The following is a 25698-nucleotide window of genomic DNA, read 5'->3' on the forward strand; positions in this document are numbered from 1 at the left end:
CAATAATTTGCAATATTACGTACTATGAGACGCCTAAGACAGCGCTACAGGTAGACAGAACGGACAGCTTCTCGCAGTGGCAGACCACGTGTAACAACACCTGCACAGGATCGGTACATCCGAACATCACAACTGCGGGACAGGTACAGGTTTGCAACATCAACTGCCGAGATACACCAGGAATGCACAATCCCTCCATCACTGCTCAGACTTTCCACAATAGGCTGACAGAGGCTGGACTGAGGGCTTGTAGGCCTGTTGTAAGGCAGGTCCTCACCAGAAATCACCGGCAACAACGTCGCCTATGGGCACAAACCCACCGTTGCTGGACAAGACAGGACTGGCAAAAAGTGCTCTTCTCTGACGAGTTGCCGTTTTGTCTCACCAGGTGTGATGGTCGGATTCGTGTTTATCGTCAAAGGAATGAGCGTTACACCAAGGCCTGTACTCTGGAGCGGGATCGATTTTGAGATGGAGGGTCCGTCATGGTATGGGGCGGTGTGTCACAGCATCATTGGACTGAGCTTGTTGTCATTGCAGGCAATCTCAGCGCTGTGTGTTACAGGGAAGACATCCTCCCTCATGTGGTACCCTTCCTGCAGGCTCATCCTAACATGACCCTCCAACATGACAATGCCACCAGCCATACTGCTTGTTCTGTGTGTGATTTCCTGAAAGACAGGAATGTCAGTAATCTGCCATGGCCAGTGAAGAGCTTGGATCTCAATTCCATTGTGCACGTCTGGGACCTGTTGGATCGGAGGTTGAGGGCTATGGCCATTCCCCCCAGATATGTCCAGGAACTTGCAAGTGCCTTGCTGGAAGATTGGGGTAACATCTCACAGCAATAACTGGTAAATCTGGTGCAGTCCATGAGGAGGGGATGCACTGCTGCAGTACTTAATGCAGCTGGTGGCCACACCAGATACTGACTGTTACCTTTGATTTTGACCCCCCACTTTGATCAGGGACAGATGATTCAATTTCTGTTAGTCACATGTCTGTGGAACTTGTTCAGTTTATGTCTCAGTTGTTGAATCTTGTTATGTTCATACAAATATTTACACATGTTAAGTTTTCTGAAAATAAACGCAGTTGACAGTGAGAGGGCTTTTTTTCTTTTTGCCGAGTTTATATAACTTTGCAAAAATGTCTAAAAAACAGTTTCTTCTTTGTCATTATGGGGTTTTGTGTGTAGATTTATGAGGGAAAAAATGATTTAATAAATTTTAGAATAAGGCTGTAACTTATCAAAATGCGGAACAAGTCTGAATACTTCCCAGAATGCACTTTCCAGCCTGGGCTACCAGAGTCATCATGAGTGAATCTGAATCATGCCCTTTTGATTCTCAAACTCTTCCACTTTTCCAGTCTCTTATCTCACTGGTCTATATAAATAAAATATACACATCTTAAAGCGGCAATCAGCAGTTGAAACAGTAACAAAGCACACTCCCCTCCACTGTTTTGCTAAAAATCTGAGGGATGGGGTAGGAGAAATGTAACCACTCTTAAATTCATAGACAGCTATGGATGCAAGGACTGGCCATCCATGATATCAACATTATAGTTTAAACCATGTTTTGAGGCTATACATTGTGTTTGTTTACATTTCATTTGTTTACAAACATTGGAGTAAAACAAGCATATATTTGGGGTTCTGATGGGTTATGACAGTTTAACTAAACTCATGAGGCATTTTTACGTTTTATTTTTCTAGAGTCAATGGGTGCATATCATTAATTAATACGTTCATAAATTGATGTAACTAGTGCAGATTGTCCCTTTTAATAGCACCAAAATCTCTGTTCCTAGAACCAAATCAGGTCTGGAATCAGGGTGTGAATCAGGGTGTGAATGAGAGAGTGTAGTCTTCATGTTGATGTCTTTATATATATATATATATATATATATATATATATTGATATATATATATTGATGACTTGTCTCCCTGAGGTTATTTGACAGTGGAGTAGAGGGAGCTGGGGTCAGCAGGGTTCTCTGTCTCTCTCCCTCTGCCAGAAGAGGGCATAACTGAGGCATACATCACTGCATCTTTACTGTTGGCCTACACACACACACACACACACACACACACACACACACACACACACACACACACACACACACACACACACACACACACACACACACACACACACACACACACACACACACACACACACACACACACACACACACACACACAACAAAGTGTAGGCTTTAAACAGTGTATAGGAGGGAGAGTGATACCATTACGATATGTTCAGTTTTGCTTCACTTACGTTAACTCTATGAGGGGGATTTTGATTGAAGTGGTCAATGGAGGCATAGGTGATTCTGTCAGCAGGTTGACTCTACAAGGGTCAAAATTGTTATTGAAACGTGAATCATTTAAACTGGACATTAGTCTGATTGCATGATAACAACGGGGTCAAATTATGTTTCATATTAATCATGTTTCAAACCCCATTAGAATGTTGATGCACTAACCTTGTCCTCATTGGTTGGTGGGGTGGAGTGGTTTACTGCATTCAGACCCTTTATCAATTAATAACAAATGTAATAGGTTAAAAACAATAGAATTATAGTGCAAACTCTTGGTGTATTATACTATTATTAAAGTAAAATAACTAACTGTGTTAATTAAGTCACAGTTCACTCACAATGCTGTTATCAGTTGGCACTTGATTCTCTGACAAGAACAAATACAAGAAATCAGAAGAATTTCAATGAAACAACTGTCTGTCTCCGTGTATTACTGTGTAATTAATGCACTCCATTAAACTCAGAGACAAATGTAAGTCCTTACTGTCTCTCCTCCTGCGTACTATGATGACAACAGCAGTGACACACACCGCTGCTGCCAAAGCCACTCCTACAGTCACCGTAAGGAAGAGGTCCTGAGAGCCTGAGACGACCAGAGGGGAGAAGGGTCTGGTTAGTGGGGGACCTTACAGCAATGCCAGCTCTCCCCTTTTGGGGTCCCCCCCAACCAAAAATGCTAAAGCCCCTAAAAGGCTAGAGAGGGTATTTCTCTCACAGGAAAACACTTAAGTGGCCCCCATCCTGATGGTGGAGAGAAACATTTACGTTTTAAAGTCAATTTCCTGCTGTGTGGTGAATAGAACATTTTGCAGTTTTAAAGGCCCAGTGCAGTCAAAAACATGATTTCCTGTGTTTTATATAAACTCAGCAAAAAAAGAAACATCCTCTCACTGTCAACTGCACTGATCTTCAGCAAACTTAACATTTGTAAATATTTGTATGAACATAACAAGACTCAGCAACTGAGGCATAAACTAAATCCGTTCCACAGACATGTGACTAACAGAAATTGAACAATGTGTCCTTGAACAAATGGGGGATCAAAATCAAAAGTAAGTCAGTATCTGGTGTGGTCACCAGCTGCATTAAGTACTGCAGTGCATCTCCTCTTCATGGACTGCACCAGATTTGCCAGTTCTTGCTGTAAGATGTTACCCCACTCTTCCACCAAGGCACCTGCAAGGCACCTGCAAGTTCCCGGACATTTCTATGGGGAAATGCCCTAGCCCTCACACTCTGATCCAACAGGTCCCAGACGTGCTCAATGGGATTGAGATGCGGTCTCTTCGCTGGCCATGGCAGAACACTGACATTCCTGTCTTACAGGAAATCACACACAGAACGAGCAGTATGGCTGGTGGCATTGTCATGCTGGAGGGAAATGTCAGGATGAGCCTGCAGGAAGGGTACTACATGAGGGAGGAGGATGTCTTCCCTGTAACGCACAGCGCTGAAATTGCCTGCAATGACAACAAGCTCAGTCCCATGATGCTGTGACACACCTCCACAGACCATGATGGACCCTTCACCTCCAAATGGATCCCGCTCCAGAGTACAGGCCTCGGTGTAACGCTCATTCCTTCGACAATAAACACGAATCCGACCATCACACCTGGTGAGACAAAAAGGCAACTTGTCAGAGAAGAGCACTTTTTGCCAGTCCTGTCTTGTCCAGCAACTGTGGGTTTGTGCCCATAGGCGATGTTGTTGCCGGTGATTTCTGGTGAGGACCTGCCTTACAACAGGCCTACAAGCCCTCAGTCCAGCCTCTGTCAGCCTATTGTGGACAGTCTGAGCAGTGATGGAGGGATTGTGCATTCCTGGTGTATCTCGGCAGTTGTTGTTGCACGTTCATGCAGATGAGCAGGGAGCCTGGGCATCTTTCTTTTGGGTGTTTTTCAGAGTCAGTAGAAAGGCCTCTTTAGTGTCCTAAATTTTCATAACTGTGACCTTAATTGCCTACCGTCTGTAAGCTGTTAGTGTCTTAACGATGTTCCACAGGTGCATGTTCATTAATGGTTTATGGTTCATTGAACAAGCATGGGAAACAGTGTTTAAACCCTTTACAGTGAAGATCTGTGAAGTTATTTGGATTTTTACAAATTATCTTTCAAGGCAGAGTCCTGAAAAATTATTTCCACACTATGACATTGGAAAAATACTGTGAGATTGTGAACTTGATCATGATAATGTCCTTTTAATGTACGAGCTATTTGAATAGACCGCCTGATGATAGACAGCAAACAATAATGCATGCACTAGAGATGGGGGTGTGAGCATGTGGGTCTGGGCAGATGAGATGTAGTAGTTGTTTGTGTGTGTCTGTAAGTTGTTGTTTGTATGTGTATGTTTGTATCTGGTGTGGAATATATATATATATACATATATTTGTTATTATTGTTAAAATAAAAATGAAAGACAGCCTGAAATTTCTGCCTGTGTTTGGTGGGATAGTTTTATCCTTCCATAGTGACATCACCATGCTGTAAAATAGTTCATAGACAGAGTTCCAAACTTTTCTGCTAATAGTAGACATTTTCAAATTTATAGTGCATAAAAGTCAAGTGAACAAGTGTGTGTGTGTAATTTTATATTTATTTCATTGAAGTATCGATAATGTAGTTCTGTTGTGATAATGACGTTAGTTGTGTTGTGTCAGAGTTAAAGCCTGGACCGTCCACCAAGTCAATACCTGTAACGATTATGATCAAATATAGACTACATAACTATAAAACGTTGGTGAGCATCCACACTAGATGAAAGTTGATCATGTATCGTTCTACAGTCCTACTCCTGTCAGTCAACTGATCAACGCATCCTACTGCAGAGCTGCCTATATAAACAGGACCTTTCACAAGGTCTCTTAACACACATATACTGGTTCAGACCATTCAGTGCTTTCATGGTGTGTTCATTGTCATAGTGACAACTGCAAATAATACTTCAATGTACATGTAGGACTAATGAAAAATAATATAGTAACTTGTATTTAAATGTAGCAATTAAAATCATCTTTTACAGCATGTCGTTGTATCGTTGTTCAAGTGGTTTGCAAGTGATTTCCATTTTTCTAGTGGTTGTCAATTCCTTTGGTTCTTCTTTTTCACTGTGAACATTTCTGCATGTCCTGTGAAACTATTTGCAATTCATCAGTGCAACAATGTTATCATGACTGGCGTGTTTTACATTCAGTAATTAGCAAGAGCAAGCCTGCTTTATAGTATAAACAATGATACAAATAAATATCATATAGCTTTTGTAGCCTATAGCTTTTCCTGGGATTTCACGAGAAGAGGAATGGCCTATTCTGGAGAGGCTTGAGTAGCCTGTTGCCTGTTGTGCATCGAAACAGCTGGAAGAGAGAGGCAAGTGATGTGTAGCTGAAGTAAAAAGCTGAATATTAGCTAAATATTAGGCCATTCACTAGCTAAATATTAGGACTACAGGCTAAATATTTACCTGTCAGAGTGCAAGAAAAATAAGTTAACCAGTTGAAGCTATGGGGGCGCTAATTTCATTATTGGATAAAAAAAACTTTCCCGTTTTAAGCGCAATATTTTGTCACGAAAAGATGCTCGACTATGCATATAATTGGCAGCTTTGGAAAGAAAACACTCTGACTTTTTCAAAACTGCAAAGATATTATCTGTGAGTGCCACAGAACTCATGCTACAGGCGAAACCAAGATGAAACCTCAAACAGGAAATGAGCAGAATTTTTGAGGCTCTCTTTTTCCATCGTCTCCCTATATGGCTGTGAATGTGCCATGAAGGAGCCTATGCTCTCTGCCGTTCGTCAAAAGTGTCTGCAGCATTGTTTGATGTATTTGTAGGCATATCATTGGAAGATTGGCCATAAGAGACTACATTTACCAGGTGTCCGCCCGGTGTCCTTTGTCTAAATTGGTGCGTAATTTTCAGCTGCAAGCATTTTCCCATGGGATACAGAGGGGAAAGCACACTTCCACGAACGATATATCTTTGAAGAGATATGTAGAAAAACACCTTGAGGATTGATTCTAAACAACGTTTGCCATGTTTCAGTCGATATTATGGAGTTATTTTGGAAAAAGTTCGGCGTTTTTATAACTGAATTTTTTATTTTTTTGGTAACCAAGCATGACGCAGAAAACGGACCGATTTCTCCTGCACAAATAATCTTTCAGGAAAAACTGAACATTTACTATCTAACTGAGAGTCTCCTCATTGAAAACATCCGAAGTTCTTCAAAGGTAAATGATTTTTTGGATGTTTTTCTGGTTTTTGTGAAAATGTTGCCTGCTGATGCTAATGCTAAATGCTAATGCTAAATGCTAACGCTAAATGCTAGTTTTGCTATGGTTGAGAAGCATATTTTTGAAAATCTGAGATGACAGCGTTGTTAACAAAAGGCTAAGCTTGAGAGCTGGCATATTGATTTAATTTCATTTGCGATTTTCTTGAATAGTTAACGTTGCGTTATGATAATGAGCTTGAGGCTGTATTCACGATCCCGGATCCGGGATGGCTCGCCGCAAGAAGTTAACAGATTATGAAATGGCAGCTCTTCGCTCAGTTGTCCGCTTCGTGGGCGTAGGCGTGAACCAATTCAAGTAAGTAAATACATTTTGAAATGTTAAACTATCTATTATTAGCTAGCAGGCCACTGTGTGTAGGTTAATGGGATACCAGCAGGTCTGCAGTCTCCCTGCAAGATGGAAGCTTGGAGAGGGGAATGAAGTGAGCTGTTTGGAAAATCTGTTGATGATGGTGAGGATGACTGAGTTATGCTGAGCCTGGCGAATATGGGACTCGATCTCCCAGGAGACAGCGGCAATGATGCAGGTGGATGGCATAATGTTCTCTGGCTCGGAACCTGTGTTGTCGGCGTTGAACTGACGGGAGAGGGCGTCAGGCTTGGTATTCTTAGATCCGGGGCAATAAGTGAGTATACAGTTGAATCTTCCAAAGAACAATGCCCACCTGGCCTGCCGGGAGCTCAAACGTTTGGCAGTCTAGGACAGGTTTTTGTGGTCCGTCTACCCAATAAAGGGGAGAACCTGAGCCCTCCGACTAGTGACGCCAGTCCTCAAGACCCAGCATTTATTTTTTATATTTTTTATTTCACCTTTATTTAACCAGGTAGGCTAGTTGAGAACAAGTTCTCATTTGCAACTGCGACCTGGCCAAGATAAAGCATAGCAGTGTGAACAGACAACACAGAGTTACACATGGAGTAAACAATTAACAAGTCAATAACACAGTAGAAAAAAGGGGGAGTCTATATACAATGTGTGCAAAAGGCATGAGGTAGGCAAATAATTACAATTTTGCAAATTAGCACTGGAGTGATAAATGATCAGATGGTCATGTACAGGTAGAGATATTGGTGTGCAAAAGAGCAGAAAAGTAAATAAATAAAAACAGTATAAAAACAGTATGGGAATGAGGTAGGTGAAAATGGGTGGGCTATTTACCAATAGACTATGTACAGCAGCAGCGATCGGTTAGCTGCTCAGATAGCTGATGTTTGAAGTTGGTGAGGGAGATAAAAGTCTCCAACTTCAGCGATTTTTGCAATTCTTTCCAGTCACAGGCAGCAGAGTACTGGAACGAAAGGCGGCCAAATGAGGTGTTGGCTTTAGGGATGATCAGTGAGATACACCTGCTGGAGCGCGTGCTACAGTTGGGTGTTGCCATCGTGACCAGTGAACTGAGATAAGGCGGAGCTTTACCTAGCATGGACTTGTAGATGACCTGGAGCCAGTGGGTCTGGCGACGCATATGTAGCGAGGGCCAGCCGACTAGAGCATACAAGTCGCAGTGGTGGGTGGTATAAGGTGCTTTAGTGACAAAATGGATGGCACTATGATAGACTGCATCCAGTTTGCTGAGTAGAGTGTTGGAAGCCATTTTGTAGATAACATCGCCGAAGTCGAGGATCGGTAGGATAGTCAGTTTTACTAGGGTAAGCTTGGCGGCGTGAGTGAAGGAGGCTTTGTTGCGGAATAGAAAGCCGACTCTTAATTTGATTTTCGATTGGAGATGTTTGATATGAGTCTGGAAGGAGAGTTTGCAGTCGAGCCAGACACCTAGGTACTTATAGATGTCCACATATTCAAGGTCGGAACCATCCAGGGTGGTGATGCTAGTCGGGCATGCGGGTGCAGGCAGCGATCGGTTGAAAAGCATGCATTTGGTTTTACTAGCGTTTAAGAGCAGTTGGAGGCCACGGAAGTAGTGTTGTATGGCATTGAAGCTCATTTGGAGGTTAGATAGCACAGTGTCCAATGACGGGCCGAAAGTATATAGAATGGTGTCGTCTGCGTAGAGGTGGATCAGGGAATCGCCCGCAGCAAGAGCAACATCATTGATATATACAGAGAAAAGAGTCAGCCCGAGAATTGAACCCTGTGGCACCCCCATAGAGACTACCAGAGGACCGGACAGCATGCCCTCCGATTTGACACACTGAACTCTGTCTGCAAAGTAATTGGTGAACCAGGCAAGGCAGTCATCCGAAAAACCGAGGCTACTGAGTCTGCCGATAAGAATATGGTGATTGACAGAGTCGAAGGCCTTGGCAAGGTCGATGAAGACGGCTGCACAGTACTGTCTTTTATTGATGGCGGTTATGATATCGTTTAGTACCTTAAGTGTGGCTGAGGTGCACCCGTGACCGGCTCGGAAACCAGATTGCACAGCGGAGAAGGTACGGTGGGATTCGAGATGGTCAGTGACCTGTTTGTTGACTTGGCTTTCGAAGACCTTAGATAGGCAGGGCAGGATGGATATAGGTCTGTAACAGTTTGGGTCCAGGGTGTCTCCCCCTTTGAAGAGGGGGATGACTGCGGCAGCTTTCCAATCCTTGGGGATCTCAGACGATATGAAAGAGAGGTTGAACAGGCTGGTAATAGGGGTTGCGACAATGGCGGCGGATAGTTTCAGAAATAGAGGGTCCAGATTGTCAAGCCCAGCTGATTTGTACAGGTCCAGGTTTTGCAGCTCTTTCAGAACATCTGCTATCTGGATTTGGGTAAAGGAGAACCTGGAGAGGCTTGGGCGAGGAGCTGCGGGGGGGGGGGGCGGAGCTGTTGGCCGAGGTTGGAGTAGCCAGGTGGAAGGCATGGCCAGCCGTTGAGAAATGCTTATTGAAGTTTTCGATAATCATGGATTTATCGGTGGTGACCGTGTTACCTAGCCTCAGTGCAGTGGGCAGCTGGGAGGAGGTGCTCTTGTTCTCCATGGACTTCACAGTGTCCCAGAACTTTTTGGAGTTGGAGCTACAGGATGCAAACTTCTGCCTGAAGTAGCTGGCCTTAGCTTTCCTGACTGACTGCGTGTATTGGTTCCTGACTTCCCTGAACAGTTGCATATCGCGGGGACTATTCGATGCTATTGCAGTCCGCCACAGGATGTTTTTGTGCTGGTCGAGGGCAGTCAGGTCTGGAGTGAACCAAGGGCTGTATCTGTTCTTGGTTCTGCATTTTTTGAACGGAGCATGCTTATCTAAAATGGTGAGGAAGTTACTTTTAAAGAATGACCAGGCACCCTCAACTGACGGGATGATGTCAATGTCCTTCCAGGATACCCGGGCCAGGTCGATTAGAAAGGCCTGCTCACAGAAGTGTTTTAGGGAGCGTTTGAGACACTTAGAGTGACAAAATGTACGCCTAGTGGTTACCCTTCCAGCGGTCCAGTCGATCTCTGGGATGTGCAGCTTTAACCAAGGATGGCCAAGAACCAGCAGAGTGTGAGTGCAGTCGATTATGTGGAGACTAATCCTTTCCTGGTGATTCCCAGAGAGAAGCAGGATGACTGGCATGGTCCTCTCACGGACACGGACGAGGAGCTGTCCATTGAAAGCGTTGGCATCGAGGGGTGAATCGAGTGGAACAGTGTCCAGAACCAACTGGGCAACACCTCGGGCCAGGAAACTCTCATCAGCACCCGAGTCAATGAGGGCAGGAAGAGAAAAGGCCTGGCTTTGCCATACAAGAGTTCTGTCTAGCAAGGGTCTGGGGAATGATGGACCGGCGCTTTGACTCAGCAGTATATCCCCTGCAACTTCCAAGCCACTCCCTTTAGCTGGCCGCAGCGAACAAGTGGAGACGAAGTGACCAACGTGCCCGGTCGAGCCGTGTGGGTTTAGGTTCTGCCTTCTCTCCGACGCTCAAGGAGATGGTTGTGGAAGGAGATGGCGAGAGAGATGAGCTCTTCAAGTCCATCAGGCTTTTGCAAACAAGTTAGATTATTTGTACATTGTTTAATTATATTATGATTAATTCAATGTTGATTCATTGAAGAGTTTAAATGTGTTTTAATTGTTAATTTTAAAAAAAATATTCAAGATGAAGTAGTGTCAATGTTCATTCATCAGAGATCATAATTCAGTCTCATAATTCAGTCTCTAAAGCTTGTCTGTGTTTGTAGCTTTCTCATAATTCAGTCTCTAAAGCTTGTCTGTGTTTGTGGCTTTCTCAAATGACATGACCTTTTGTCCAGTTGTGAGGTCACCAGTCAGTTGACTGTCACTGTCTCAGGATATCAGCCATGTGAACCCATTTTGCAGCTTCTCACAATGTTATGCATCACCAATGCAGCCACAGACCTACAGTATGATAACTGGCCTAATGGGCATGTGTACCTTGTCATTGTACATCTGAATCAGCAAATAGCTAAACTCACACATCATTTGCATACTGATGATCTAGCTGTATGATCTCTATTAAAAATGATACTAGTAGATGATGTATATGAGATTAACCATAAGCCCGATTTTAGACACTATTTTTCAGACATTAAATTATTTAGTGCAAATGCAACCCTTGTATTCTAGGTACTGTACTGTACATGAAAATAAGGAGCAGGCAATTTGTAGGCTAATTAAAAATGTCAAAGGAAAATAATATGGCTTGGGGAGTGTGGGTATTCTACCTTGTTCATTTGCTGAGGATGATTTTAGGACACAAAGACTAAATCAAATGGTCAGTGGCATGGAGGAGGATTGCAGAGATGTTGCTGTTGGTGGTGGGTAAAGATTTGCATGACAATGTTTGCAAGTCAAAGCCACCATTTCCTTTACCCAAAGTACCCATTTATGTATTTTACAAGAGGTAAGCTACACTATATATACAAAAGTATGTGGACACCCATTCAAATAAGTGGATTCGGCTACTTCAGACAGACCCGTTGCTGACAGGTGTATAAAATCGAGCACACAGCCATGCAATCTCCAAAGTAAAACATTGGCAGTAGAATGGCTTTACTGAAGAGCTCAGGGACTTTCAACGTGGCATCGTCATAGGATGCCACTTTTCCAACAAGTCAGTTGGTCAAATTTATGCCCTGCTAGAGCTGCCCTGGTCAACTGTGCTGTTATAGTGAAGTGGAAACCTCTAGGAGCAACAACGGCTCAGCATGAAGTGGTAGGTCACACAAGCTCATAGAACGGGACCGCCGAGTGTTGAAGTGCGCAGTGGGTAAAAATCGAACACTCGCTACCGAGTTCCATACTGCCTCTGGAAGAAACATCAGTACAATAACTATTCATCGGGAGTTTCATGAAATGGGTTTCCATGACCGAGCAGCCGCACACAAGCCTAACATCACAATTTACATTGCCAAGCTTCGATTGGAATGGTGTAAAGCTTGCTACAATTGGACTCTGGAGCAGTGGAAATGCGTTCTCTGGAGTGATGAATCATGCTTCACCATCTGGCAGTCCAACAGACAAATCTGGGTTTGGTGGATGCCAGGAGAACCCTACCTGCCCCAATGCATAATGCCAACTGTAAAATTTGGTGGAGGAGGAATAATGGTCTGGGGCTGTTTTTCATGGTTTGGTCTAGGCCCCTTAGTTCCAGTTTAGGGAAATGTAAATGCTACAGCATACAATGACATTCTAGATTATTCTGTGCTTCCAACTTTGTGGCAACAGTTTGGGGAAGGTCCTTTCCTGTTTCAGCATGACAAAGCCCCCGTGCACACATGTACATTGGTTTTTGGTGGGCAAATTTCACAATTCAATTTGCTCAACACATTCACAAAAGGTGGCTACAGTATGATCACAGTTATGAGGTTTAGGTTGCTTGATGTTGATAACTAGCTAGCAGCACAACCAAACATTGTTGTGCAAATCTCTCTTCACCCATCATCAACACCAACAATCTCTGCACTCCTCCTCCATGCCATTGACTATGATTTTGTATCTGTATTCTAGCAAAGCAAAATCATATAGAATTGGAAAACCAGACACAGCGATAATTGGCTTTCCTCCATCTCTTTTGGCTGTAATGACAGGCATAACTATGTTTCCTGAACGGAAGATTTTCAAGCAAACATCTGCTCCTCACCTGATTGGTTAACGGCAGTGGTGGCCGGGTTCAATTTGCATAAAGTAGAGCAGAGCTGTCTTCTTCTATCACTGGGCTAGTAAGGTTCCCACCACTCACCTTCCCACAATCCCTTGCACATTGCTCCGTGTGCTCCCGTTGAACTTTAATGGGGGCAGAACTTTTCTCTGATGAATTCGGGAGTGGTGGAAAACCTACGCGGCCGCCTATGGTAGCAGATGGACGAGGGCAGCATTTTCTGAGATAAACTGACCAAGATGCACCTCCAACAACAACACATAAAACCTCACATAATTCGACCCCAAAACAATGACAATTTCTCTCAAACAGAGGCATAAGCGCTTTTTAGGTGGGCGTTGATGCCGCTCTGTGAGCAGCAGTGGCCACTTTGTCAAAAGCAGGGATGCAAAATATTTTGCTTGTCTATTCCCAGTGTGCCTCTCCAGGGTGCTGTTGGAGACACGCATCTCATGTAGCAAGTATAGGACATGGTAGAAAGAGTGTGGCCTTTTCTGTAACCTACAGGCTGGAGATGAAATGTATGACAATATAATGAGATGGACGCTTTTTACGTCATGCAGGTTTCTTTGATCAAATAGTCTACCCGAAGACACTTTTTACGTCATGCAGGTTTGTAGCTCAGTTGGTAGAGCATGGCGCTTGTAACGCCAGGGTAGTGGGTTCGATTCCCGGGACCACCCATACATAGAATGTATGCACACATGACTGTAAGTCGCTTTGGATAAAAGCGTCTGCTAAATGGCATATATATTATTATTATAAATAGGATCATGATAACTTGATAAAGTTGGGTAGCTGATATTCAGGGCTTAAATAGCGAAACTGATTAGTCACAGGATTCAGGACTAATAATACCAATGCAACAGCCTGTTTTACAAATGGTGGGCCTCCCACATGCATGGATGGGCATGCTTACAATTCCATTTAGGGCCAACATGGTAGACTGCACCCCAGTAAGCACGAGCCAATATCGTTTTCTGGTCCTTTCTAGACCGGACATCTTTTTGGGGTGTTTTACATACAGTAGGCTTACCTCATAGATGGGCATTCATAAAATTCAATTTCAGGCAACACTGTAGGCTACACATCAGTAAGCACGAAGTGACACCGAGGGCCTTTTGAACATTTAAACTGTTGGACCGGCCTTGATTTCCACATCCATGTTTGAATCATGTCTATGAGTATAACATAACTTACTTAGCAGGCGAAACCCCGAGAACAAACCATTCAGATCTTTTTTTGAGGTCACTCTTTTCAATGGGTTTTCATTGGGAATCCAGATTCAAGGGACATTCTTGCAGTTCCTATCGCTTCCATGGATGTCAACAGTCTTTAGAAATTGGTTGAGGTTTTTCCTTCTTGTAATGAAGAGGTACGGCCATATTGAACGAGGGTCACTTGAAGTGTACTGTTAGATAGAGTCACATGACCAGAAAGCTACCTCCAGTTTGTTTTTCTCCTGTATTGAACACAGATCATCCCGTCTTCAATTTTATCGATAATTTACGTGAAAAAATACCTACAGTTTTATTACAAAAGTAGTTTTAAATGTTTTGGCAAAGTTTACAGGTAACTTGAGATATTTTGTAGTCACGTTGCGCAAGTTGGAACCGGTGTTTTTCTGGATCAAACGCGCCAAATAAATGGACATTTTGGATATATATCGACGGAATTAATCAAACAAAAGGACCATTTGTTATGTTTATGGGACATATTGGAGTGCCAACAAAAGAAGCTCGTCAAAGGTAAGGCATGAATTATATTTTTATTTCTGCGTTTTGTGTCACGCCTGCAGGGTTGAAATATGGTTTCTCTTTTTGTTTACGGAGGTGTTATCCTCAGATAATAGCATCATTTGCTTTCGCCGAAAAGCCTTTTTGAAATCTGACAAGTTGGCTGGATTCACAACAGGTGTAGCTTTAATTTGTTATCTTGCATGTGTGATTTCATGAAAGTTTGATTTTTATAGTAATTTATTTGAATTTGGTGCTCTGCATTTTCTCTGGCTTTTGGCCAGGTGGGACGCTAGCGTCCCAAATATCCGAGAGAGGTTTTAAATCTGAAACTTTGCACATACACTGCTGCCATCGGAATTACAACCAGAGTGATGGCTAGATTTGGAACCTTTCTGTTGCATTTCAAAGATGGTGGTAGAAAACAAACGGTTTACCAGATCCATTGTGTTATATTCTACTACATTCAATTCACGTTTCCACAAACTTCAAAGTGTTGCGCGGGACTAGGTGTGTGTGCAGAAATCAGATGCAGAGAGAGAGTAAAAAAAGTGCTTTACTATTGCACACCAAACTGATAAGCCCAATACAATACAGGGTGCAGGACACTATACCAGACAGCCCAAAACCACAGGGTGTCCAGTATAGAAAATAAAACACACTACGACCTAATATATACACACGTAACAAAAGACAAACCCGCACAAAACAAGGGTGGGTCAAACTACTAAATATAGGGAAGCTAATTAAACCAAAATACACACAGGTGAAACTAATAAGACCAAACCAACAGACAAACGAAAAAGGAATCGGTAGCGGCTAGTAGGACGGTGACGACGACCGCCGAGCACCGCCCGAACAGGCAGGGGAGCCAACTTCGGCGGAAGTCGTGACAGTTACCTTTCAAATGGTACCAAGAATATGCATATCTTTGCTTTAGTGCCTGAGCTACAGTCAGTTAAATTTGGATATGTCATTTAGGTGAAAATTTAAAAAAGGGGGCTATCCCTATGAAGTTTTTAACTCAATGTTAGGCTTCATACTGCAGTGAATTTATCCAGTCAATTTACAGAGTGAAAGAAAAGAAAGTGTAACACTTACACTATGTGCACTACTGGAGCTGCGCTGAGTGAGCTCCCTCACAATCCCTGGGTATGCCGTTAAAAAAGATACCTTATTATTTCAGTTTTTTAGGGAAAATAAAGGTGTCATACAACAACACAATGTAACGGACAATGTTATTGTTTTCAAGTGAGTACAAAACTAATCTGTAAACTGCAGTGAATAGCCGATGTTTGGCTAACCGCTCAATAGCATGGCATTTTCAATGCATGTTCATTTTGAAATAACTGCATCGAGCCTGGCTGACTGGACAACCATTTGGATCAGTTTTTTTTTCTCTACAAGGTCCATGCACATTTGCAGAACAGTAATATCACTGATACACACATATTTAGTAATATGGTATATTCTAGTGGCATGCATATGAATTATGATTATGCGCAAGCGCAGAGGAGTTGTGTCCATAGTGGATAAAGCCCCACCACTAAAATAATCTTTGGGCCCACAGAGGAACATAATAAGACTCATACAACATAGCAGTCAAACATGGAAATTGTTCAAATCGTTTATTCACCATTCATTTTTTCCCATAGGGGATTCCAGAAACAGGTCTTTCACTTTCGCGCCGTCCTACAATCTAAGGTAGATGCACTCAATCTCACACAAATTATCAAGGAACCTACCAGGTACAACCCTAAATCCGTAAACACGGGCACCCTCATAGATATCATCCTGACCAACCTGCCCTTCCAATACACCTCGTCTGTCTTCAACCAGGATCTCAGCGATCACTTCCTCATTGCCTGCGTCCGTAATGGGTCCGTAGTCAAACGACCACGACTCATCACTGTCAAACGCTCCCTAAAACACTACAGCGAGCAGGTCTTCCTAATCGACCTGGCCCGGGTATCCTGGAAGAATATTGACCTCCTCTCATCAGTAGAGGATTCCTGGTTGTTCTTTAAAAGTGCTTTCCTCACCATCTTAAATAAGCATGCCCTATTCTAAAAAGCTCAAATTAAGAACAGATATTGCCCTTGGTTCACTCCAGACTTGACTGCCCTTGACCAGCACAAAAACATATTGTGGCGTACTGCATTAGCATCGAATAGTCCCTGTGAAATGCAGCTTTTCAGGGAAGTTGGGATCCAATATACACAGGCAGTTATGAAAGCAAAGGCTAGCTTTTTCAAACAGACATTTGCATCCTGTAGCACAAATTCCAAAAAGTTTTGGGACAAAGTAAAGTCCATGGAGAATAAGAGCACCTCCTCCCAGCTGCCCACTGCACTGAGGCTAGGAAACACTGATAACACTGTCACCACTGATAAATCCACGATAATCGAGAATATCTAGAAACATTTTTCCCCCGGCTGGCCATGCTTTCCACCTGGCTACCCCTACCCCGGCCAACAATTCTGCACCCCCCGTAGAAACTTGCCCAAGCCCCCCCCTGCTTCTCATTCACCCATTTCCAGATAGCTGATGTTCTGAAAGAGCTGCAAAATCTGGACCCCTTCAAATCAGCTGGGCTAGACAATCAGGACCCTCTCTTTCTAAAGTTAACCACCGTAATTGTTGCAACCCCTATTAACAGCCTGTTCAACCTCTCTTTCGTATCATCTGAAATCCCTAAAGATTGGAAAGCTGCCGCGGTCATCCCCCTCTTCAAAGGGGGGGAGACATTCTAGACCCAAACTGTTACAGACCTATATCTATCCCACCCTGCCTTTCTAAGGTCTTTGAAAGCCAAGTTAACAAACAGATCACCGACCATTTCGAACCCCACCGTAGCTTCTCCGCTATGCAATCTGGTTTCCGAGCAGGTCATTGGTGCACCTCAGCCACGCTCAGGGTCCTAAACGATATAATAATCACCATCGATAAAAGACAATACTGTGCAAACGTATTCATCAACCTGGCCAAGGATTTCGACTCTGTTATTCGCCACATTCTTATCGGCAGAGTCAGCAGCCTTGGTTTCTCAAATGACTGCCACACCTGGTTTACCAACTACTTCTCAGACAGAATTCAGTGTGTCAAAACGGAGGGCCTGTTGTCCGGACCTCTGGCAGTCTCTGGCAGTTCAATTCTCAGGCCGACTCTTTTCTATGTATACATCAATGATGTCGCTCTTGATGCTGGGGATTCTCTGATCCACCTCTACGCAGATGACACCATTCTCTATACTTCAGGCCCTTCTTTGGACACTGTGCTAACTAACCTCCAGACAAGCTTCAATGCCATACAACTCTCCTTCCATGGCCTCCAACTGCTCTTAAATGCAAGTAAAACTAAATGCATGCTCTTCAACCAATCGCTGCCCACACCTGCCCACCCGTCCAGCATCACTGCTCTGGACGGTTCTGACTTAGAATATGTGGACAACTACAAATACCTCGGTGTCTGGTTAGACTGTAAACTATCCTTCCAGACTCCAATCCAAAATTACATCTAGAATCGGCTTCTTACTTCGCAACAAAGCAACCTTCACTCATGCTGCCAAACATATCCTCGTAAAACTGACTATCTTACTGATCCTTGACTTCGGTGATGTCATTTACAAAATAGCCTCAGACACTCTCCTCAGCAAATTGGACGCAATCTATCACAGTGCCATATTTTTTCTCACCAAAGCCCCATATACTACCCACCACTGCGACCTGTATGCTCTCATTGGCTGGCCCTCGCTTTATATTCATTGCCAAACCCACTGGCTCCAGGTCATTTATAAGGCTTTGCTTGGTAAAGCCCCGCCTTATCTCAGCTCACTGGTCACCATAGGAGCACCCACCCGTAGCATGCGCTCCAGCAGGTATATTTCACTGGTCACACCCAATTCCAATTCCTTTGGTTGCCTTTCCTTCCAGTTCTCTGCTGCCAATGACTGGAACGAATTGCAAAAATCACTGAAGCTGGAGACTCATATCTCCCTCACTAACTTTAAGCACCAGTTGTTAGAGCAACTCACAGATCATTGCACCTGTACACAGCCCATCTGTAAATAGGCCATTCAACTACCTCATCCTCATATTGTTATATTTTTTGTTGTTGCTTGTTTGCACCAGTATCTCTACTTGCACATTCATCTTCTGCACATCTATCACTCCAGTGTTTAATTGCTAAATTGTAATTATTTCGCCACTCTGGCCTATTTATTGCCTTACCTCCCTAATCTTACTACATTTGCACACACTGTATATAGATGTTTCTATTGTGTTATTGCCTGTGTTTGTTTATTCCTTGTGTAACTCTGTGTTGTTTGTGTCACACTGCTTTGCTTTATCTTGGCCAGGTAGCAGTTGTAAATGAGAACTTGTTCTCAACTGGCTTACCTGGTTAACTAAAGGTCAAAATAATACATAAAAAACTGGAACAGTACTCATTTATGTATCTAGATGGCACATGGAAGATTTACTATTTCTGATTAAATTATTCCTGAGGTGTTGAAGGTGACGTCACCACCATCTTCAGTGCCCTTGTCTTCAATATCTAGTTCAGGAGGAGAAAAACATCCTCTTTTAAATAAATCTTCATCATCAGACACATACAGTAGAGAGCAGGGTGCTTGTTCATTCATCACTGATATCAGGAGTTTACTTTAATGTCATTAAAGTTTAGCACTGGCGTGGGATGTCAGAGTTACATAGACAAGCAGGGATTCATATGGGAACAGAGAAGTGTGAAATGCACCACAGCAAATGTGAAGATCAAAACATAAGTTAGACTGCGTGTACACATAATGTATATGCTTTGTGTTGACCAAGGTCATACATCTGACTTTGACCCCATGCTGTACCACTCATACAATCTACAATACAACCGAGAAGGGAAATAGTATTAAATACAATACCAGCAGAAGATGGGGAGGTGGTTGACAAGGCTGGTAGTAGAGGCTGTACTTCCTGGATAGTAGTTGAAAACAGAGTGACCACTTTTCGTTGGTGAATAATGGTGACATCACAGTACAGAATGGTTCCACATCCAGTGACTCACTCTGTTGCCTGTAGAGTTCTCTCTACTCAATCTGTTAAATCATTCTCCAATCTCTAGAGCACAAGCAGTACTTCCTATAAATATGTTTGGGGCTGTTTTTACATGACCAGTCTTATACTGTTGTGGAGTACTGCTAGTTGTCTTGATGGGAATTAGAGAAGTTAAACCAGAACTGTCTGAAAAACATATAATCTTTCTGGACCCAGTCTCAAACCCTGACACAGCAAGGAAAACACACTACCCAGTTCTATATATCCAGAGGACAGATAAAACATTTACTATATCTGCACACATCATAGAGATGGGAGTATTTTACCTGGGACAGTAGAGATGACATCATCACTATCAGTGGTCTTTTCTTCTATATCTTTTTCAGTAGGAGATGAACATCCTCTTTTAGTTTATTAAATTATTAAATAACCCATCACCATCATCAGACAGCAGTAGGATTCAAATCAAATTAATCATCAATCACTAATATCACAAATACCAGGAGAATGAATCAGGTTTGATATTAACTTTAATATCATCACAGATCTTGTGAACTTATTCAGATTATAGGAACATAACAAGAACACATACCTGAGAATGTGGAGGTGAAGTCAATGGAGATCTTCATGTTTCCCTTTTCAGTCAGTGTGCACGTCCACTTCCTGTTGTTGTCCTCCTTCTGGAGTGTCACAGTCAGAGTGATGTCACAGGAAGAATTCTGTGTGACCTGGGCTTTAGTACCTGTTTTAGGGCCCCAGCTGAGACTAAATCCTGACCAGCACGTTCCATGTTGCGTATCGGTGAGCAGAGAACACCGTAATGTTATTTTAACATTAGGCTTCAGATCTGTCACTGCTGTGGTAGAGGAGACTGAGAAAGAGAAAAAGGTATACAGTATTTGTTGGTTGTTTTCACATTACATATGATTATTAACACCACACTTATACACAGTGACATTTACACTCTGATTTAAACAGTAATACTCACTAGTTAGAACAGACAGATCAACTTTAGCTTCACCTTCATGTTGTGGTCCATTCTCTGTAAGGTATTGTCGACAGGTGTAGAGTCCAGCATCTTCAGCTCTGACATCACTAACATTTAGGTAACAGTCAGACCCTAAACTCAGTCTGTCTGCTCTCTCTGTCTCGTCAACTTTGATCTTCCCCGATGTGACCTCTTGAATAGTACCAGTAGATCCAGCTCTGTTATAGATCCATGTAGTAGAGGAGCAGTCTGGATGAACCACATTGTTACACGGCAGACTGACATCATCTCCCATTCTGGAGAACATAGAGAGAGTTTCTCCACTGACACCTGGAAGGAGTATGACATCAGATAATTATTAACTGGTAATACAGATGACATTATATTTCATAGGTTTTCTTATTGATATTCTTCAGTGTGAATAATAGTGTAATATACTGTCTATTATATAATAGTGAAGATAAGAGTAAACAGATACACAACAGAAATGTCATCATAATATTAGTCAAATGTAAACTGAACTAGTTTGGCCGTGTGAAATGAATGTGTTTTATGATCTCTAATGACATATTCTTACTCTCTCTCCAATGTCTTACCTGTTAGTAGGTACAAAACGGTCACAAGCAATCCAAAAAATGAATGATGGATGTCAGCCATGATCCTCTCTGTCTCTCTCTCTGTCTTTCTGTCTCTCTGTCTCTCTGTCTCTCTGTCTCTCTGTCTCTCTGTCTCTCTGTCTGTCTCTCTCCTCTGTCTGTGTGTGTATGTTTCTCTGTCTCTTTCCTCTTTCAGAGTGTCTCAGCACTATGAGTTTCTCACCATACAGCAGCATCTCTATTCACCACTTTTGCATCACTTCCTCAAAGTGGTCACTGTTTAAATCTAGTTTCTGACACCTTGGTGAGAATCCTCCAGCTCACCAGCAGTTGAAGGCCTTCTTCACATGTATGAGAGTCTGTATTAGTGATGCAGGGATTTGGCATTAATGTGGGCATATTGAAGCGGCAGTCGGTGAAGTTTAATTGGATGATTCATTCATATTCCAGTCACCCAGCTCAGTGTAACATTGATAAGTTTAGGCTACTACATGGTACTAGAATGAATAAACCCCTGATCACATGCAAATTAACAAAATAAATATTGTTAATTCCTTCACGCATCTACACTCTCCTCCTCTCACATTTTCCCTTTGCTTGTGGGATCCAGTGCAAAACACTGTGTGTCTGTGTCTAGGTGACTAAACCTTTCCATGCCAAACCTTCATATCATAACCGCTAACCGCTACACACAACCTACATCATTGTCACCATATTAGCTAAGATCAGCCAACATAGCTACTAGAAATAACGTGGTAATAAACCCTCTACAATAATGCAGTAGAGTGTACAGTTAGCAAGCTGGCCCCGGTGGCAATAAGTTAATAAACCCTCTGTAACGGCGTTCTTCGTTTGTTGAAAGAGAGACGGACCGAAATGCAGCGTGGTGGTTTCTCATGTCTTTAATGAATGAATCGCGGTACATGAAATAACTGATACAAAATACAAAACAACAAAACGTGAAACCTAATTACAGCCTATCTGGTGAAACTACACAGAGACAGGAACAATCACCCACGAAATACAAAGTGAAACCCCGGCTACCTAAATACGGTTCCCCATCAGAGACAACAAGAATCACCTGACTCTGATTGAGAACCGCCTCAGGCAGCCAAGCCTATACTAGACACACCCCTAATCAACCACAATCCCAATGCCTACAAAAACCCCAATACGACAATACAATAAACCCATGTCACACCCTGGCCTGAACAAATAATTAAAGAAAACACAAAATACTAAGACCAAGGCGTGACACCCTCTACAATAATGCAGTAGAGTGTACAGTTAGCAAGCTGGCCCCGGTGGCAATAAGTTAATAAACCCTCTACAATAATGCAGTAGAGTGTACAGTTAGCAAGCTGGACCCGGTGGCAATAAGTTAATAAACCCTCTACAATAATGCAGTAGAGTGTACAGTTAGCAAGCTGGACCCGGTGGCAATAAGTTAATAAACCCTTTACAATAATGCAGTAGAGTGTACAGTTAGCAAGCTGGACCCCGGTGGCAATAAGTTAATAAAATCAAAAGCTTACCTTGCCTTGGAAGAGTTCCAGTGTTGTACAGCCATAGCCAGCTAGCTAACATAGCATCCCTCTCTGTTTGAGACAGGTGTTTAAGAAGTGCTAAACTAGCCTACTCAAACATTAACTACATAAAGCTCTCTCTCTCTTGCTTCTCCTTCATTTTAAAGAAATACATTTTTTCTAAACTGTTCAACTATTGTTCTTCTCTCTCTTTGAGTCCCCTACTCATCACATTTTATACACTGCAGTGCGAGCTACTGTAGCTATAACTTATGCTTTCAGTAGTAGATTCATTCTCTGATGCTTTCTTTCCTTCTTTATATGCATCCTACGAAACACAACCCTGCCAAGCCACACTTCTTCTTGACACAATGTTCACCAATGTGTCGGAGGAAACACTGTACACATGGTGACCGTGGCAGCCTGCATTGCTCCCGGCTCGCCACAGGAGTCACTAGAGTACGATGAGACGAGGACAACCAGGCAAACCTAACCCAAATAAATCAAATGACATAGTCAAGTGACATAGTAAACATGTCAACATGACATATCAGTGTAATCAAGTATCTTGTCTCTCCAGGATTGGAAGTCATTCAGAAATGCTGCTGCCTCATCATTGGCACTTCCTACAACTCCCTCCCAAGGCCTTCAAAGTGCTCCTGCACAACCAACAACAAGTTTCTTTTAGGAAAATTATGATTAAATGACTGAACAAATAATTTTAAATGGAACTTTAACTAAGTAAACTTATACTCTGTTTTATTATATCTGATTAACAATATGAGTTCATAAGAAGGGGTTGTGTGACACGGACAAGGAGTAATTAAAGTTAATGAACACCATTCCAACTAGGCAGAAACTAATGGGTTGTGGATTGGGTTGTGGATTAAGTAAGCAGATAAGGTAGTTGACCTATAGTTGAATCAACGAAACTGAGCTCTGGGATGTTTTAGATAAGGCTGTGAGTGCATTCCTAGGTCTTCTGTTAATTGGACCTGTCAGCTAAGTGGTGATTGATAATGTTGAGGGGTCAAAAGTTAATTCAGTTATGTTGTGTGACCTGTGAGTGTGTTAGTGAGTTAGAATGAACTTTTAACCTCACTTGATGCTAGGTCGGGAGGAAGGGATTCATTTTAGGAGCAATGAAATGACTTCAGGTTATTGTATTTAATCTGTTGCTCGTGGTAACTAGGCAGCGCGCTCCGAGAATTAATTCTGTTACCTATTATTGATAAGACTGGTCTCCATCTATTTTATGCAAACAAGAATCTTACAAATTCTCATAAAATAGATTAATGGAATTCAATTAATGAAAACACATTGGTATATTTAAATTACATTAACAGTTTCTAACCCTTACACAGAAACAGTATGATCTGAGGAGTTCAATGTAACAAGCTGTACTACCAGACACCACAGATCATTCTTGACAAGAGCTCTCAAACTATGCAAATGGTTTTCTCCATCACTAAAGACATTTAATATGACTATTTATTGATTTGGTGGTGTGTCTATTTGTTGCGTGACTTTTGATGACCCATTGTCCGTATATTAAGGAAGATTCTACCTGTTTGTGTATGACATCACATGTTATGTTTCTGCATATGTACCAATATGTTCTAAACCTGTCAAGGACTGAAGTGGACATCCAATCACGCTCCTGTAATACCAGGGTATATTCCTCTGACCAGCTTATTGAAGCAGCACATAACTGTGTTTGTAAAGAATCAGTATAAAAAAGGACAGATGAGTGAATTTCAAATGTTAGAGAGGTGAATGTAACTGCAACCAATGATGTAGATGTACACAGGAGAATGAATATTAATGTCTATATCTGCAACTGGTCCTTCTTTCAGTGGTTATTTCAGCTCAAACCACTTCTGTTTTTCTGAGGCTGAGCAGAGAGAGAGAGAAATAAGTCATAGTGATGAGAAGTCTTTTCATTTTACCACAGAATATTACTTCACCCTAAAAATAACACAGCTGGTCATTTCACACCTTCAAAAGAAGTAGAAAACAACACAAAGATACCGTGGGAACAGTGGACTGTACTGTTTGTATGGGAGTTGACATAGAGACACTGTTTTGGGGGTTTTACTAGATGATATTACTAGACGGTATACAGCTATGGATGGAAAAACATTTCTCATAGCAGGTTAGGAGAACGTAAATAGCAGGTTAGGAGAATTAGGATACGTTTGGGAAAGGGGTTAGGTTTATCTTAAATGATCTCCTAACCTGCTAAGAAAAGTCACTTCCGTCAATTGCTGTCCTCCTTCTAGTTACAACCTGTTTTTGGCTGTTGGGTTTGATGTGTATGTAAATATTACATTTGTAATAAACACGAATGTAACTGCAGTAAATTATGTACATAAACAGAATAATAAGTATGTCTATGTCTGCAACTGGTCCTTCTTTCAGTGGTTATTTCAGACCACTTCTGTTTTTCTGTTGCTGAGCAGAGAGAGAAATTGATAATGAGAGGAGAGGAGAGGATAAGAGAGGAGAGTAGAGAGAAGAGAGCAGAGGAGATGAGGAGAGAGGAGGAGAAGAGAGAAGAGAGGGGAGGAGATGAAAGGAGGGGAGAGAGGAGGAGAGTAGAGTAGAAGAGAGAGTAGAGTAGAGTAGAGTAGAGTAGAGTAGAGTAGAGTAGAGTAGAGTAGAGTAGAGTAGAGTAGAGTAGAGTAGAGTAGAGTGGTGGAGAGAGAAGTGTAGAAGAGAGAGGAGAGCAGACAGATGAGAGTTGAGTAAAGGAGAGGAGAGCAATGTAGAGGAGAGTAGAGAGGACAGCAGAGGAGAGTAGAGGAGGAGAGCGGAGAGGAAGGGAGAGGGGTGGAGAGGAGAGGACAGAGGGAGTGGAGCAGAGAGAGAGGGAGAGGAGAGGACACGAGAGAGGGAGATTAGATAATGAGAGGAGAGGCAGAGAGAGTAGAGAGGACACAGAGAGGAGAGGGGTGGAGATTAGAGCAAAGTAGAGGAGAGTAGAGAGGACAGCAGAGGAGAGTAGAGGAGAGTAGAGGAGGAGAGCAGAGAGGAAGGGAGAGGGGTGGAGAGGAGAGGACAGAGGGCAGAGTAGAGGAGAGGAGAGTAGAGGAGATTAGATAATGAGAGGAGAGGAGAGAGGA

General features: G+C 42.5%; 1 protein-coding gene across 3 annotated transcripts; it reads right to left on the reverse strand.

Moving 5' to 3' along the window:
* Positions 1 to 833: 833 nt before the first annotated feature.
* LOC123995707 lies at positions 834 to 21228 on the reverse strand. 3 transcript variants are annotated; one of them, XM_046299379.1, is made up of 8 exons: positions 21048 to 21228; positions 20485 to 20781; positions 20056 to 20334; positions 2813 to 2920; positions 2667 to 2695; positions 2494 to 2541; positions 2286 to 2357; positions 834 to 2068 (listed from the first exon to the last, which is right to left on the reverse strand). In XM_046299379.1, exons 1-8 carry the CDS (start codon positions 21106 to 21108, stop codon positions 1958 to 1960), a joined length of 1005 nt encoding a protein of 334 aa, XP_046155335.1. In that variant the 5' UTR covers positions 21109 to 21228; the 3' UTR covers positions 834 to 1957. The 3 variants fall into 3 exon arrangements, with proteins under 3 accessions (XP_046155335.1, XP_046155334.1, XP_046155333.1); XM_046299378.1 differs by having other exon boundaries at positions 2813 to 2911; positions 20452 to 20781; XM_046299377.1 differs by having other exon boundaries at positions 20452 to 20781.
* Between the last annotated feature and the right edge of the window lie 4470 nt (positions 21229 to 25698).

Source organism: Oncorhynchus gorbuscha, linkage group LG14, assembly GCF_021184085.1.
Source record: "Oncorhynchus gorbuscha isolate QuinsamMale2020 ecotype Even-year linkage group LG14, OgorEven_v1.0, whole genome shotgun sequence".
NCBI classification, from domain to species: Eukaryota; Metazoa; Chordata; class Actinopteri; order Salmoniformes; family Salmonidae; genus Oncorhynchus; species Oncorhynchus gorbuscha.